Raw genomic sequence first — 14,352 nt, forward strand, 5'->3', positions numbered from 1 at the left:
AATTTAAGTTAAATGAAGTAGGTATACTATATAAAAAAAATAAAAAATATCTTCTTCAGATTGTCTTCGATCTTTTTCGTAACTCAAAAATTTCCCCTCAAACTAATTTAAAGGTTTTCTATGCAGAAATTTAAAGAACTGAAAATAGCAATTTTATATGACCAAAATAACATTTACGCAAAACCGGAGCAAAATACACTTTTTGGGTCACCTGCTGTTGAAACTCTTTCCGGTTAAAACACTTATGTAGAAGTGTGTATCACCAAAAGTACATTCAATTCAAAATTTATGACTTTGTCTCTGTAAGTAACAATGTTGTCTCCGACATCTTTGTCCTCTCAAAATTCGTGGAATATTTTATCCAAATATAAACTACTGTTTGATGGACCATAAAAACCACAAAGAAATAGACAATTAGTTTTTTCCTGTCGTTTTATTGTCATTACATGCCATCAAATGGTAACCATTTGAATACAAAAATTGAACAATTTAAGGTTTTTGTATTTCCAGAGTATTGTAGAATTAATTTCTACAGATTTTGCTAGACTGTTTGGTGGCGTTTTCAAGTTAGACTTTGTACTTTTTATTGCTTTTTAATTTCCTGACTTAGATCAAGATTCAACTGGAAAATATCCACGTGACTTGTTATGCTAATTGATTTTTTATGGCTATTGTACTAGAAGTTTTGGAAGTTTTTCGTTTGAATATTTTATATTATAAGAGCAAAGAGCAAAATCTGACCTTCTCGGAATTAACTGTAACGTGAAGAAATAAATAAAAAAAATCATATAATTTATTTTTAATATTTAATACAATAAATATGTGGTACAAAAACAATGTTACACATTTATAAATAAATTGCAAAAGTCAGTTTAGCATAATTAGAAGAAAAATACTAAAATAAAATTATGCAAGAAATAAAAAAGTCAACAACGTGACCTCTTAAAGGCACAGACCATAACAAACATGTTTGCCAAAAAGATATAAATTAAATAGAAGAAAAAAGTTTATGGCCCCAATGAATTATTAATAAATTCTTTTCATTTTTTTGCATATCAGTGGTCGGATATAAACACTAAATAGGGTCTAACTGTAAAATTACATAAGAGGCTTCAAAATGGCCCCTTGGGGAATTCTTTAAACTTCCATGTTGTTTATTCAGACGTTACACTACAATAATTCCTAAAAATCTGACACTGAAATTTGCAAAAAACAATTTCGGCCAGTCATCTAATGAAAAACATCACTTGAAGTAGGTATCCCATGAGCGCATCAATGGTCGGAACCAATAAACCAAGGTGAATGTTACGGTCACCATTAAAATAGTCTATAAAATTTTCCGACCTTGATTATGTAATTTGCCCAATTGGGCCGGTTTGGAAATTGACCACAATGATTGGAATTGCATGGTGAAAGGATAATTCCTTGCAATTTTCTGCATGAAATTCGCCGAGTCCCTGGTAAGGCCGTTATGGTGACAGCGTCCATTTCTTCCGGATGAAAAGTAAAAGGACGATTCAGAGTTAATGACAAAGATTTACTCAGCTATTTGAATACAATACTTGGGGTTATGTAATGGTATTACGTAATGGTGGTTGATTGAATTTCGCGTTTTTGCTCTGAGTTTTCGATTGGTTGACTAATACCCAATTATTTTGCTAAACGGTTTTTATTACCGGCTTATTAATTTTTTGTGAGGAAATAACAACTCTAAATTTGGTACTGTGGAGATTTCAACGCAGATTGGGGACTGGAAACCAGTGCATTCACCTCGAAGTGCATTTGCAAATTCATCATTAAATAAATCAAAATAATATATACCTAAATGTATTTCTGGTTGTCGCAACCTTAGAAGTATATTTTTTATTATTTTAATACACGTTTTAAAATTTAAAAATCATCATCGCTGTTATCGTTCAATTTATTTCCAGCCGGTTTTCCCGATTGTACTCTTTTAGCCATCTCCATCCCCGACAATTCCAACCCCAAGGACTCATCATCCGATTGAATCAACTCCGACTCGTCTTTATCAATAAACAGTTCGTCATCTTCCGAATCCGAGCTCAAAGACGGCGTTGCTGACATCGGTGGTTGCATTCCACCATAAACTTTAGCCGTTTTTGCAGTTCTCGACCTCCCTGAAAATCGTTTTATAAATCATTTTATAACTTACAAACCCACCCCCAGTGCTCGCCCTTGGCCTTTCTTGTTTTTGTCTCGTCTCGCTCTCTTCCAACTCCAAAAATGCCTCAGTTCCGCCCTCCAACGGAATAGTTTCGATTCTAGGCGAAACCATTTGGAGTTGTTTTTCTAATTGTTGGCGCTCTGTTTCGGTTACTAGCCGTTCTAGTTGGTTCAGAATGCGCACTCTGGTGGAGTATTGGACAAACAATTGTTCGAGTTCGGCCTCAAGAGCGGTAAACTCTTCCATAAAGGCCGGTCTGACTTTTTTTAACGTTTGGAGGCGTTTCTCGTAACGGTCAATTTCGACTTTTCTGCGTTCGATTTTGTTGTCCAAGCTCGCTTCAGTTGCGGAGACATTATCGATGAGTTGCCTACTTTCATCAATTTCGGTTTTAAGGGCTTCTATTGCTTTTTTAATTCCGGATTCGACTTCGTTGAGTTCGTATTGGCGGCCAACACTTTTGTGTCTCGCGGCCTATAAAGTCAAAATTAAAATGAAAATCGTAAAATAGTCTTTCATTACCCTCAATTCCACTTCTTTACCCAACAAATCGAAAAGTGTGGCACCCGTAGTTGTTATTTCACTTGCCAATTGTCTCGACAATTTTAATTCGTTTATCTGCAAAACAATACATGGGGTTCGGTCCAAGTCACCCCAGCCGATAACACCTAAACTTACTTTTTTTTTCAAAAACTAAATTTTCAAATAATACTATTCATTCCTGGCTTTCTTAGTAAATGCATCAACTTTTTTTGGCACATCCGGTGTAGCCGGAAATGTTACCAAATTTAGTTTTTCAACTGGAACACCTATGTTTTTTTGCTCGAAACAATAATAATTGGTATGAAAAATACGGTGAACAACTATTTATTACATTTTACTTTACATAATGCACTCAGAAAACAATTTAAATTTTTGAATTTTATTGCCAATTTTGCAACGTAGGCGGATTTTACTTGTCAAGGTAAACAAAAACACAATTAGCCCGTCACACCAAACTTTTATTTTAATGCACAACGCGTTTCAACCACAAAGTGGTCATCCTCAGGTGAGGTCAAGGTCAAGGTATTCATGCAAAAAGCAATATGCTTGGATACCGTTTTGTTGTTATTTTGACAAAGCCTAATTTGTCAAAAAATCTTATTGAGATCTTTAATAATAGATGATATTAATTACGACAAATTGGTAGATCAGCTTAAAGTGTTTTTCAAGTGCAATAAAAAAAGGAGCGGAAGCCAAAAGACAGTATAGAGAAAAATACCCAAATCATTGGATATTTAGTCGAATTGAAAAACAAATGAGACAAACAGGTTCGCTTCTTAAAACTAAAAAACCTGTGCTTCTTAATGAGGAACAAGAAAATAGAAATCTGAATGTTTTGTTATCAGTCGAAGAAAATCTAAGTGTTTTCATAAGAGAACTCGCTCATCAACTGACAAAGTAGATTTGTCAAACCAGCAATTTAACTGTATCCAAGCATTTTTTTATGCACACCTTTCCTTTAAAATTAAAAATTAGGCTACAGGACCAATTTCCTTATAAAATTCTAAGATTTGAAATGTTTTTTGATTGCATTGTGTTACGCAAAATGTAATAAATAGTGGTTTACCGTATTTTTCATGCCAATTATTATTGTTTCGATGAAAAAAACATAGGTGTTCTATTTGAAAAACTAAATTTGGTAGCATTTCCGGCAACACCGGATGTGCTAAAAAATTTGATACATTTATTAAGAAAGCCAAGAATTAATATTATTACTTAAATATTTACTTTTTGAAAAAAAGAAGTAAGTGTAGGTGCGACTTGGACCGAACAGCCTGTATGTATCAGTGGTGCATTGAGAGGGGGGCTTAGGGGTTAACCTTTTTACTTTTTTTATTTTGTAAATTGCGGCAAAACTGTACCTTAAACGTTATAATGTTTTTATGCATACATATGTAAAATGTTTCGAGAAATCGATTGACGTCGCGAAAACTGCAAAATTCTTGATCGTTTAAAAGTTATAGTTAAATTAATATTTTGGATATTTTTGACTTTATCAGCAATTTTCTCAATAACTATTTTTACCGTAGTTATTAGGAATAAACCGCTCCGGTTACCGAAAATCGACCAAAATTTCGACAAAAATCGAAAAAAATAAAAATTTTAAAACTGAACCATTATTCGTGCATTGTAACCCCCTTTAAACTATCTCTGGCTGCGCCACTTGTGTGTATAGTTGGTTGCCCGGCCGTAACACATGTGATTACCTTATCAGTTAAATCAAAATCTTTCAAACTTAACATTTCTTCTTCAAAATGTTCATCTTCCTTATCTTCCAAATTCATATTCAAAGCTTCATACAAGAGGGAGGTTATTTTTAACAATTCTTTGACAGCGTAACCATCAGCTTGATACAACCTTTTTGTATTCAACCTGATGTTGGCTTTGAGGGCCATAAATTGTGCCGCGTTTCGAATCAGGTTTACTCGATCATCTTCAGTATCAATCTCTGATGGTATATCGACGTCGGGGTCGAAACGTTTTGATAACCAAACCAATAAATCAGCAACAAGAGGAAAATTAGGTGTGCGAAAACTTTCCATTGAAATTAATGATGGGTAGCCTAAAGCTCGCATCATTTCAAGAAAATCTACAAGAAATAATCAGTATTGAAACATATTTTTAGCAGAAACTTACTTCGTACGTCTCTGAATGACATTTTTGTATCTTTTGTTTTTATTTAACGGTTGCTTAGTAACGTGTTACGCATGGCTGGGAAAAAGGGGGATGATCAGAGTAGGCATCGATTAATAAAATAACTTTATTACACCAAAATAATAAATACAAAAATTAATAAATAACACATATCACCCATCATGGCAGTATTTTAGCCGGTACTTTAAAAAAATCCAGTCGAAAATTTTTCGAAACAATTAAATTAAATTAAAACTAAGTCAGGTCAAGTCATGTCTCAGGTACTGTCAAGTTGCGTCTAAGAAAAGGTCTGGGAAGTTCACTGGAGCAGGAAATGTTTAGATTGACATCAGGAAGTACCATTATGTCTAGTTCCTCTTCCGTGGCGTTGTAAACCAGCCATTTTGAGTCTCCCGGTAGTACCTCTAGGTCTACTAGCCTTACTTCATCATTGGTACCACCTTCTTCAAGTTCTAAATCCCCTTCACGTTGTGAAACATGTAATTGAACAGTTGCTCCGCTCGGATCTAAATATTCCTGCCCTTTCACACTTGAAATTTTCACAAATTTAGTACCACCGGACTGCTTTTTGGGAGTGTAGAAGTCTATTTTGTCGTGTTCGTCATTAGTCGAGAGTTTTTCCACATGACCTGTCGCGTATTGTTTAAAAGGTCGTGGCAAATCGTCTTGGTCCCCAAAATTAGAAGAACTCGAGTAGACATCGCTGTAAAGTCTGTCGAAAACATCGTCTTGGGGTCGCCGTTTCGAATAAACGTAGTTGTTTGAGTAAATGTAAGGTCTTTTTGAGGTTGTAAAAGGCTGGTCTTCGTATTTACTTTGGTAGTAATTTTGAGGTCGAAAAACTGAGTAGTCGTCACTGTAAAAGTTTTGTTTGGTCGTCGTGTCGTAAGTATCAAGTGGGCGTCGGGTACGTCTGGTCGGTTTAGGAGTTGTTGGGGGATAGTACTGAATTTTAATATTGACTTGGAACGGTTTTGGAGTTGGAATAGGAGTTGTCGATTCGCCTACAACTCCAAATAAGTAAGTCACGTCAGGTCTAGTCGTCCGTCTGTCATTGTAACTGTCAAAAGTCGGTCGTTGAGGTATGTCATTTGGTATGTTACCGTAATTGTTAGTGTAAGTCTGTTTTGTCTGTACTTTAACCGTGTGAGTTGTCGTGTTGTAAACTTTGACCTTGACGGGAGTTGCAACTTTAGGTTTTTTGGTAGTACGTTTCAACTTCCGTCTCTTCTTCCCTTGTCTTCGCACCTCATTCAAATCCTCTTCAATCCAAGGTGACAAGTCGAAATTGTCAAGCACAGGATTGTCACATGACAATCGGGAGTTGCGAAAACTATCAACTGTCAGAAAAACAAAAGGTTGGATAGTTTCAATCTCTGTCAAAGTTTGACAAAGTACATGGGCAAGGGTCACGTGACGGATCTGTTGGAGTTGCGCAGGAGTGAAACTCGATTCAAATCCGCCATTTTCATACCAGAATCGGTCACCTTTCCGCAAATTTAGGAACTGTTGGGCAATGATACACGCAAAAGTGGGGCCAACGATGCCTCCTCGGACCGGTTTCTCGGCTAAACCCCCCGAAAACAAATCGATGTCGTCGATATGTTCGTAAAGACTTTCGAAACGGTGGACTGTGTCCGGGTTCATAATTTTTTCCAAATCTTTCCACGATTTAATAGGGCTTAAACCGCACGGTTCACGCCAAGAAGTATATGGGGGAAGACCATGGTCGCGCCCCCTTTGAATATTAATAGCGGCGAGGTCCATTCCGAAGGGGAATCCCCGGGATTGAAACAAATGGTTCGTGAGTTCCTCGCAAATGAACTCATCACGTCTTTGCGACGGTTGGTTGCAAAAGCCGAGCAAAAGCCGGTCTAATGATCCCAAACTCCAGATGTTTTCCACGTTTTCTTGCTCCTCATGGAGGGTCACATCTACAATTTTTTACTTAATTCCTAAAAATTAGTAATTTATTGGGCACTTACTATTAAAGAGTGGCCGGTGCTTGGTATCAAACCTAACAAAAGAATTTTGTACCATACTGTGCCCAAACCGGAAAGCTGCACTCCCAAAGGCATTTGCAACTTCTGGATTAACCCGATCGTCATAACTGGAGTAATACCCTTTTCGTTCCAACTTCAACTCAAACAAATCAACAACTTCCGGACCTAGAACAATGGGAAGGAACTCCCGGTACGTCACATGTTGGATAATCGCAACCACGATTCTTCTCGTCTCTTGATACACTTTTTCGTCACTCCAGTGCGGGTTGATTTGCCCCAAAACCGTTGCTAATCGATTGTGGTACCTCAGAAACACAGTATGGAGGGCTGTAAGCCCCGGCTGTTCGCTGAGTCGGCCATCACCCCCTTGGAGACAGTCACTAGTGACGGCTCCTGATCGGCAGAGTTCCCCGCCTGGAGGATCAGGGGGTTGGAGAGGTTCGCGCCCTTGTGGACGGCCATAGTGAAGTTTCCCTTTGCGAAAAACGCGCATTGAGTCGGATGTTTCGATGTCACTGCCGTAAATAGGGGAAGCGTCGAGGTATGAAGTGACTTGGTTGATTTGCTCGCGCCAACCTAGATCACAGTCAATGCGGGTAGAAGGAGCACTTCGGATGAATTCAATGCAGCGGAGGCCGAAAGGGGAGAGGAACCAGTCGTCGGGGGATACTTCGATTGGCAGGCAACTTGGGTGCTAAAAAGGGTTTCACAAAATTATCAAGTTGACAAAATTAACAAAAAAGGGATTTCTGATTGAACTAATTATTTCCTAAAAAAACATTTTCTTATCTATTGGATAAAGTTTTTGAATAAATTCTAAAATCAAGTTTACTCCAAAGTTATGTTACTCTAATTACACTAGTCAACAAGCATTTGTGACTGAGAAGAAAACAGTTATTTTTTGTTCAATTCTATGTGCTAAACTCAAAAATGATAAAGAAAATTTCATAGCACGTCAGATTTTAAAATTAGGCATTTTGAGATATCATATATAAGTATGTTCGACAAAATCGCCGAAAAACCAAACAGTTAAAATTCATTTTTTCCATTCTCATTAAAAAAAAAAAATTCCCCAAATTTGGGTGCCATTAGTGACGAGGGGAAAGGTTCCACCAGGATATATTGACGATGGAAAAGAGGTACCAAGGGAGATGGGGGATTACTGCTGGTTCCCGATAAGAGAAGTTAAAACACCCTACAAAAGAAAGTCAGTTTTTGCAAAAAACTCATCTACAACAGATTTATGTTAGAATCTTATACATCTTTCAACATTGTTTTTGTTTAGTAAATAAATTAATTTCTTTCGTCGTCTATTTAATTAATTTCTATTTGAAATGAACAATTTTTACGATAAAATTTGAGAAAACTATTTTCCTGTAACTTAAAATCTGTACGTGATGGAGAATTTTTCTTATCAAATTCGTAATTAGGGATGTTAATGTACCCTGATCCACGTGTCAATAGATCAATCACATTAAAAAAAATTTGTTGGGTAATGTTACCTAAGAATTCTATAAGTCTGTGAAGTTACTTATATGTTTTTTTTTTATAATAAGAACATCGTATCATTCTTTTTGTAGGAATATATCAGGCTAGCTTGAATAAAACATAAATATTTTACCGTGAGCTCTGGTGGGAGAAGGGCTTGTCCTCCTCTGTGGCAGCACCTGGGAACCGTCCCATTGAAGCTTCGCGATTTGACAGTTGACACCAGATCGTGGTCGATCAGTTGCCCCCATTGCATAAACATGAGACTGACCGTTGGTACTTCAAAATTCTTGTCGCGGTGGATCCTGGTACTGATTTCCCTAGCAGATGGTAACTTGTTTCCGAAAACGGACCGGCGAGGTGCTTGGATGCCGTCTTCGTAGACCGGTTGTAGGAACCTTTGCATGGGTAGTAGCGAAGAACCTCTCCATGGTTTATTAAAGTTGTTGCAGGTACCATCGGCTGTTCGGTACCTTCGGGAGGCCGCAGGACACCTAGGGGTGCCCCTCAATGGACACACATCCTCCCGGAGTCTCGTGTCGAAACTGCCGGCGGCTTGTCGACTCACATTTTCCGGATAACTGAAATCGGGAACATTCAGTTTCTCGTTCCACTGACCGAGTCGTGTTTGAGACTGGACCGGGTTGTAGAAAATCGTTTAATAAAAGTGTCCCAGTCCCCACCCGGTGTAGAAATCAGTCCCACTCCCAAGGAAGAGTTTATCAGGAAGACGCTTTCTTTTCTTTCTTTACAAGGAACTCGCGGGATTTACATAATGATGGGTGGATTTCTGGGGCGATTAAACGGTTTACCATAAACGATCCGATTTGGTTTGGTTACGGTAGTTCGGTAAAGATCCATATTCATTATATCACCAAATTGGATTTTTCCGGTCTGATTACTTACGTTTCTGCAAGTCGTTTAGTGGCTTCCAGGGAGGCGTAACCGAAATTTGACAAGTCGATAGCTTTTTTGATAGGGGCTCCAAAATTCGCAACGTGGTGAGCCGGCTCTTTTGCATCCAAATACAAGCCTGCAATCGATTTTGGTAAATCACAGTGAAAGTGACACACTTCCAGTGGACTTGTTTACAAATTTTGATTAGAAGTGGTTTTGTTTTGTGATGAAAGTGGGTTCTTCTTTAAACAAAATCTATGGAAAATGCTGATTTCTAATCTAATGTGAAAATATGAAATTCTTTTAAATTGCTTTTGTTTTAGTAAAATTAATTAATAAACAAACTAATACGATATAGTAGGAAATGTCTGGGATTTTTTTCCGGAAACAAAGTTAATGTAAATTTCTCCAAGGGAAAATGAGGCAATTTTTGTTATTTTTGGTTCTGTTCTTTGTTTTCAAAATCCTATTATAATTCATAGGTTCATTCTGTGAATAAATGAAAGTAACCTTTTGTTTACATGATTAGTTGGTTATAAATGTACAGGAAAAACTTGCAGTCAACAATGAGTAATTTAATTAATATTTTCCTTGTTTGTAATGTTGAAAGAGAAATTTTCCTGAGTAAACATCCGAGAGTGTTGATACCATCTGCCCATCACCGAATTTGCAACTTACCCATTTTGTACCATTTCGGTTCTTTGACCTCGATAAGTTCTTGCATGGCCCTGATCCCATAGTCGACCGCATCATCCAACTCCCTCTTATCAATTTTGTAGTAGCTTTCACTCTTGCTATTATCATCGCTTTCGTTTTCCTTAACTGCGTCGTTCTTTTCGAAATAGTCGCTTTCTTTCCTTTTGGTCAAGTTATGTGGGTCGTCGTTAGTCCATTGGTCGTGTGGTAATGTCGTTGTCAGTAAAACGTCCGTGAGTATCATCGTCCATAGCGCAATTCTGGAACCAAAAATGGGAAGTTGGACAAATGTCGAAATTTTACCATTTTGTACCTCATTTTAACACACACGGATGTCAAGTTAAAAACTGAACGGAGATCTCGAGGATCGAGAGAGTCGTATTGAGGAATACAGTTATAATTGTTAATTTATATACCTCGAGGACGTTTTGGTCTTTTTTGCAAAGCCGCTTTTCGGAGTATCACGAACAACGGCATGTGTGAAAGAGGTTTGGTTCTAACAACGATGGGTCTTAATGATGCTGACTTGGAACTTTGTTTACAAGTGCTAAGATCTAGTACATTTGAAAGAAAAGTACTTATTGCAGGTGTTGAGGTGCACTTTTTTATTATTTAATTTTTTTTCTAATGTTGGCAATCAGATTTTTCGATGCCAAAGCAACACTTAACTTTTATTTGCTAGTTAACATTTCTGACAAAAAACTGAATGAACCTCGACCTAAAAAAAGAAAAAAAGAACACAAATAAACGTAAAAACTACAACTTGTAAAACCTAGAAGTAACCAAACTCAATTCTAAAAGTTGAGAAGGATTTGTGAATACAACTCTTCAACTTTTGTATAATAAATAAAGTCGACTTGTATCTAAAAAGTGAGGAAATATGAAGAAAGAAGGACTAATTAATTGAACAAGGTGTTTTAAAAATTTAAAACGGTACATTAATAGCATTAATGGAAGACGCAAAAAAATATCTAGCAATAATGCTGACAGCTGTCCACTTGAAAAAAATTAATGTAGTTTACTTTACATCCTTTAATTATACATAGATGGGATGTGATATTAGCTCATCTGAAGATTGCATATAAAATTGCCTCAGAAAGAATGCACCTTCGATGCATGGTAATAAATAAAAAAGTCGTTTAATGTTAATGGTCATCCCGCATTTAATCTTGCGATTTGAAAGTGTCAGTCCGTGCACCACTCATGTAATAATAATAGAAAGGCATAATTTTCTTGAAAGTCACGGTTGCATCCATCATCGAGTTGCATTTAGAAAGTTCAAGACTAAATTTTTACAAGGGTGTCGTATTTAAGGTCAGTTTCTCGAAATCAAGGTTAATATCTCAAGTGGACAAGTGCAAAAGAAAGTTGTACCCATCGAAGAGAAAGCAAAATCGCATTAGAAATCGCCGGATAAATACAATAATCACCCAAACTCACTTTAAATTCGTTTATTCTCCTTGGCCGCCTTCTCCTCCTGCTTCAATCTGCTGATGGCATGCACGGAGCCGAAGAGGACTTTAGCGGTGACTTGGATGTTGCGCTGTTTGTTGCTTTCAGGATGGTTCCTGTCGCTTATGCTGCCTGTTATTGGAGCTGGATAAGTGTTATTGTTCGCGTCTCGCAACGTGCATGACTTACAGTTTTCGGGCATCTTCATTGGATGTTCGGTTAGCTGAAATGAGCGCTTTTTCAGATAGATTAACGTTTTTTCAGGCGTAATCGCACTTCCGCGCAATTACAGAAATTACATGACCCGAATCCGAGAGAGATGTGCTTCTAATTTAGGTTTGAGAGGCAGCGACATTTTTTGAATTTTTTTACAAAAAAATTATAAGAAATAACAAGGACGTACTTGAATGGAAACAAACGCTCCATTAATTTTCCTCGCTCTTAATAAGAATGACAACCTTTATTATAGTTGAGAATTTTCTAAACGGTAAAGAAGAATTTATTCCGCTTCTTAAAAGTTATCAATTATCTTTTCATTGTTTATTTATTTTATTTTAGTAGGGTAATTAGTGTACGTTTCCAAATGAATATTGGATTGTTCACTGTTCTACTTTTGATATATTTGAATTTTATCTACGAAAATTATCACCTTCGAACATTTTGCTTAGTTATTATTTTATAACAGACCATGAAGTTTGTTTTCTAATTTAATTCAATTAATTAAAAAAAAATAGAGGTTCTTCGGATATCTAGTATAATAAATAATCTAAAATTGGTTTGTTCCATTTTTGCCAATACCAAATAAATAAAAAAGATGAATAACTTTCACTAATTTTTTAAGATTCTGAAACTTTGTTTTATAATTTCAACAATAATAACACAATAGAAGAACACAATGGCCAATTTATTGATACTTCATATACCCGGATTTTTTCCTTTAAGCTAGTATCTAAATGAATTTTCAAAAGCGTTTGCTAGTTAATTGTAGTGCTTAGATATAAATGTCCGATTAATACACGAGTTAATTAAGATTAAAAAATGGATATAAAATGAAAAAAGAAAAAAAATCTTTATTGTGTAAAAAAATTAAAAAAAGAAATTAATTTTTTATTATTTCTTATTTCTATTTTGGTATTTTTTCACCTATTAAACTCATCTTTGGAATTCAATTGAAAGTTCTAAATTTGTGTTTGTTTCTTATAACGGGCCCAGTTGCACTTTTCAAAAACTTGCCTTTTACACAGCTTTGCAACATAAACCTGAAATATCTTACAATCATTCTACTTTTCAGACGTGTTTATTTTATGCACAGTTAATTTTTATTCCACTTTGTCATAATTAAGTCTTAATTATTGATCACCAACTGTCTTGAAAGGTTGCAACATTTTGGAATTTCAGTATGTCAACCGTTATTTTCCTATTAAAAAAACCAAATTCAAATTATCAAGACTGAGAATTAAATTTATTTTCTAAAGGCAATGATTTGTAACAATTGCTATCAATATTCGAAAGTCTAGAATGACCATCGCGTTTTATTAGGTGTGTCTGTAGTACATCATAACTTTCCTAAATAATAAACTAGATAAAAATGTTACCAAATAATTGCAAAACTGAGAAGCCAGAAAAAAATGGTTCAAAAATTAACAATGATGGTACTCACCTTTTGTTAGTACTTAATAACCACAGCAAGCATAGCAAGAGCACGAAATGTGTAACAGGATAGCCAGTATCTGAGTAGAATGAGGCGGGTACTACCGACACACTGACTGAATGAACTGGTACCAGCGTGTACAACGTCTAGTCTGCGATATTTCGAATACACTCAATCACCTGCGGTTCCATTCTTCGGATTTGCTTAGGCACTCTCTATTTTGTGGCCAGAGGTGAAAGGTTCAGACGCGAGGTACCACCGCGTCGAAAAAAATCACTTTGAAAGTAAAAATAGAGACCCTCTGGAAATATCGACACACTTAAACGAAAGTAGTACCTGAAAATCGAGAAAAATTTCCGCGGATCGCATCCATCTGGGTCACGGGGTTAGCCGGTGTTGGGTCACTACTCCCACCGGTTAATGATTGTACACTCGTTCTAGGCGGAATTATTAAGACGGCTACTGGGCAAGAGACGGTGACGTCGTCTGTGACCAATCTAACTGGGCTACTGGTTATGGTTCATGGACTATACCGGGTCCAGCAAAAAAGTAACAACGGTCTTCAAACGATTTTTGGCAGAGGAAACGGTACCAAATTGGGTTTTTACAACTGAAGAGTACCGTAGTACCAGAGAATTAGAAGATAGGATTTGAGCAATGCTCTTGCTGGGCAAAGATCAGTTTTTTATAATAAAATAAAGATTTCACTGTACTCAAGAGAGGACGTTATAAAAATTGTTGCTTTTTAGTAAAATTGTTTTTAAATTATGATTAAAGCACCAAGACAAAGATTATTTAGATGTACCGCCAACGAAAAGTACCTACTCATCATACACTCAAAATATATTGCTAAAACTGTAATTACTTATTATATTTATTTTCAAGTAATTATTTTGTTTTATTATTCCAGTGTCTAGTACTTTTTTCAAATTTATTATAAATTTCCATAGGTATGTTTTTTTTTTATATTTCTTTTTCAATAGATTCTTACTAATATTGTTACGTTTTATGACTTCAATGTCACAATTTTTTTATTTTGAAGAGCTTGCGTTTTTTGAATAGATTCGACCGTACTCGTATCCTAGATGTGGGCGTATTTTAATCTCCGTGTCTTTGATTTTCTTGTTTCAAAGCTTCTAATCCATTTATTTAGTATCCGGAAGATTTTGTCGGGGTTCAATATCGTGTGCGTCAGACCAAACACTTCCATTGATCCAATTTCGGAAACCGATTTGTTTCAAAGAAAGGGAATTACTTTGCATCAAGGGATAAAACAAACACGA

The 14,352-nt window shown here is 36.2% G+C and overlaps 2 protein-coding genes across 2 annotated transcripts; both read right to left on the minus strand.

Annotated features, from left to right (window-relative positions):
* Window positions 1–1,869: 1,869 nt before the first annotated feature.
* LOC123003795 (clusterin-associated protein 1) lies at window positions 1,870–4,937 on the minus strand. Its single transcript, XM_044396788.1, is given in 5 exon segments — window positions 1,870–2,138; window positions 2,182–2,659; window positions 2,708–2,803; window positions 4,435–4,817; window positions 4,865–4,937. Coding segments are annotated over 5 exon segments (1,278 nt in total). The 3' UTR covers window positions 1,870–1,890.
* A 36-nt stretch (window positions 4,938–4,973) lies between these two features.
* LOC123003807 (chorion peroxidase-like) lies at window positions 4,974–13,241 on the minus strand. Its single transcript, XM_044396812.1, has 8 exons — window positions 13,079–13,241; window positions 11,608–11,641; window positions 11,407–11,550; window positions 9,949–10,226; window positions 9,280–9,406; window positions 8,507–8,954; window positions 6,868–7,579; window positions 4,974–6,816 (listed from the first exon to the last, which is right to left on the minus strand). The coding sequence occupies exons 4-8, from the start codon at window positions 10,208–10,210 to the stop codon at window positions 5,132–5,134; spliced, it is 3,234 nt and encodes a 1,077-aa protein (XP_044252747.1). The 5' UTR covers window positions 10,211–10,226; window positions 11,407–11,550; window positions 11,608–11,641; window positions 13,079–13,241; the 3' UTR covers window positions 4,974–5,131.
* Window positions 13,242–14,352: the final 1,111 nt, after the last annotated feature.

The sequence above is a fragment of the Tribolium madens genome, unplaced genomic scaffold, assembly GCF_015345945.1.
Source record: "Tribolium madens isolate multiple individuals breed KSU strain unplaced genomic scaffold, Tmad_KSU_1.1 Scaffold_1;HRSCAF=32;Tcas5.2_LG8, whole genome shotgun sequence".
In the NCBI taxonomy this organism is placed as follows: domain Eukaryota; kingdom Metazoa; phylum Arthropoda; class Insecta; order Coleoptera; family Tenebrionidae; genus Tribolium; species Tribolium madens.

Bases quoted from the DNA above. Each gene is read 5' to 3' on its own strand.
- LOC123003807 (XM_044396812.1), bottom strand. From the start codon at position 10,210: ATGATACTCACGGACGTTTTACTGACAACGACATTACCACACGACCAA. The intron at 7,580-8,506 runs GTAAAATATTTA...AACCCTTTTTAG, and splicing joins TTCTCCCACCAGAGCTCACG to CACCCAAGTTGCCTGCCAAT. The intron at 6,817-6,867 runs GTAAGTGCCCAA...AAAAAATTGTAG, and splicing joins GCACCGGCCACTCTTTAATA to ATGTGACCCTCCATGAGGAG.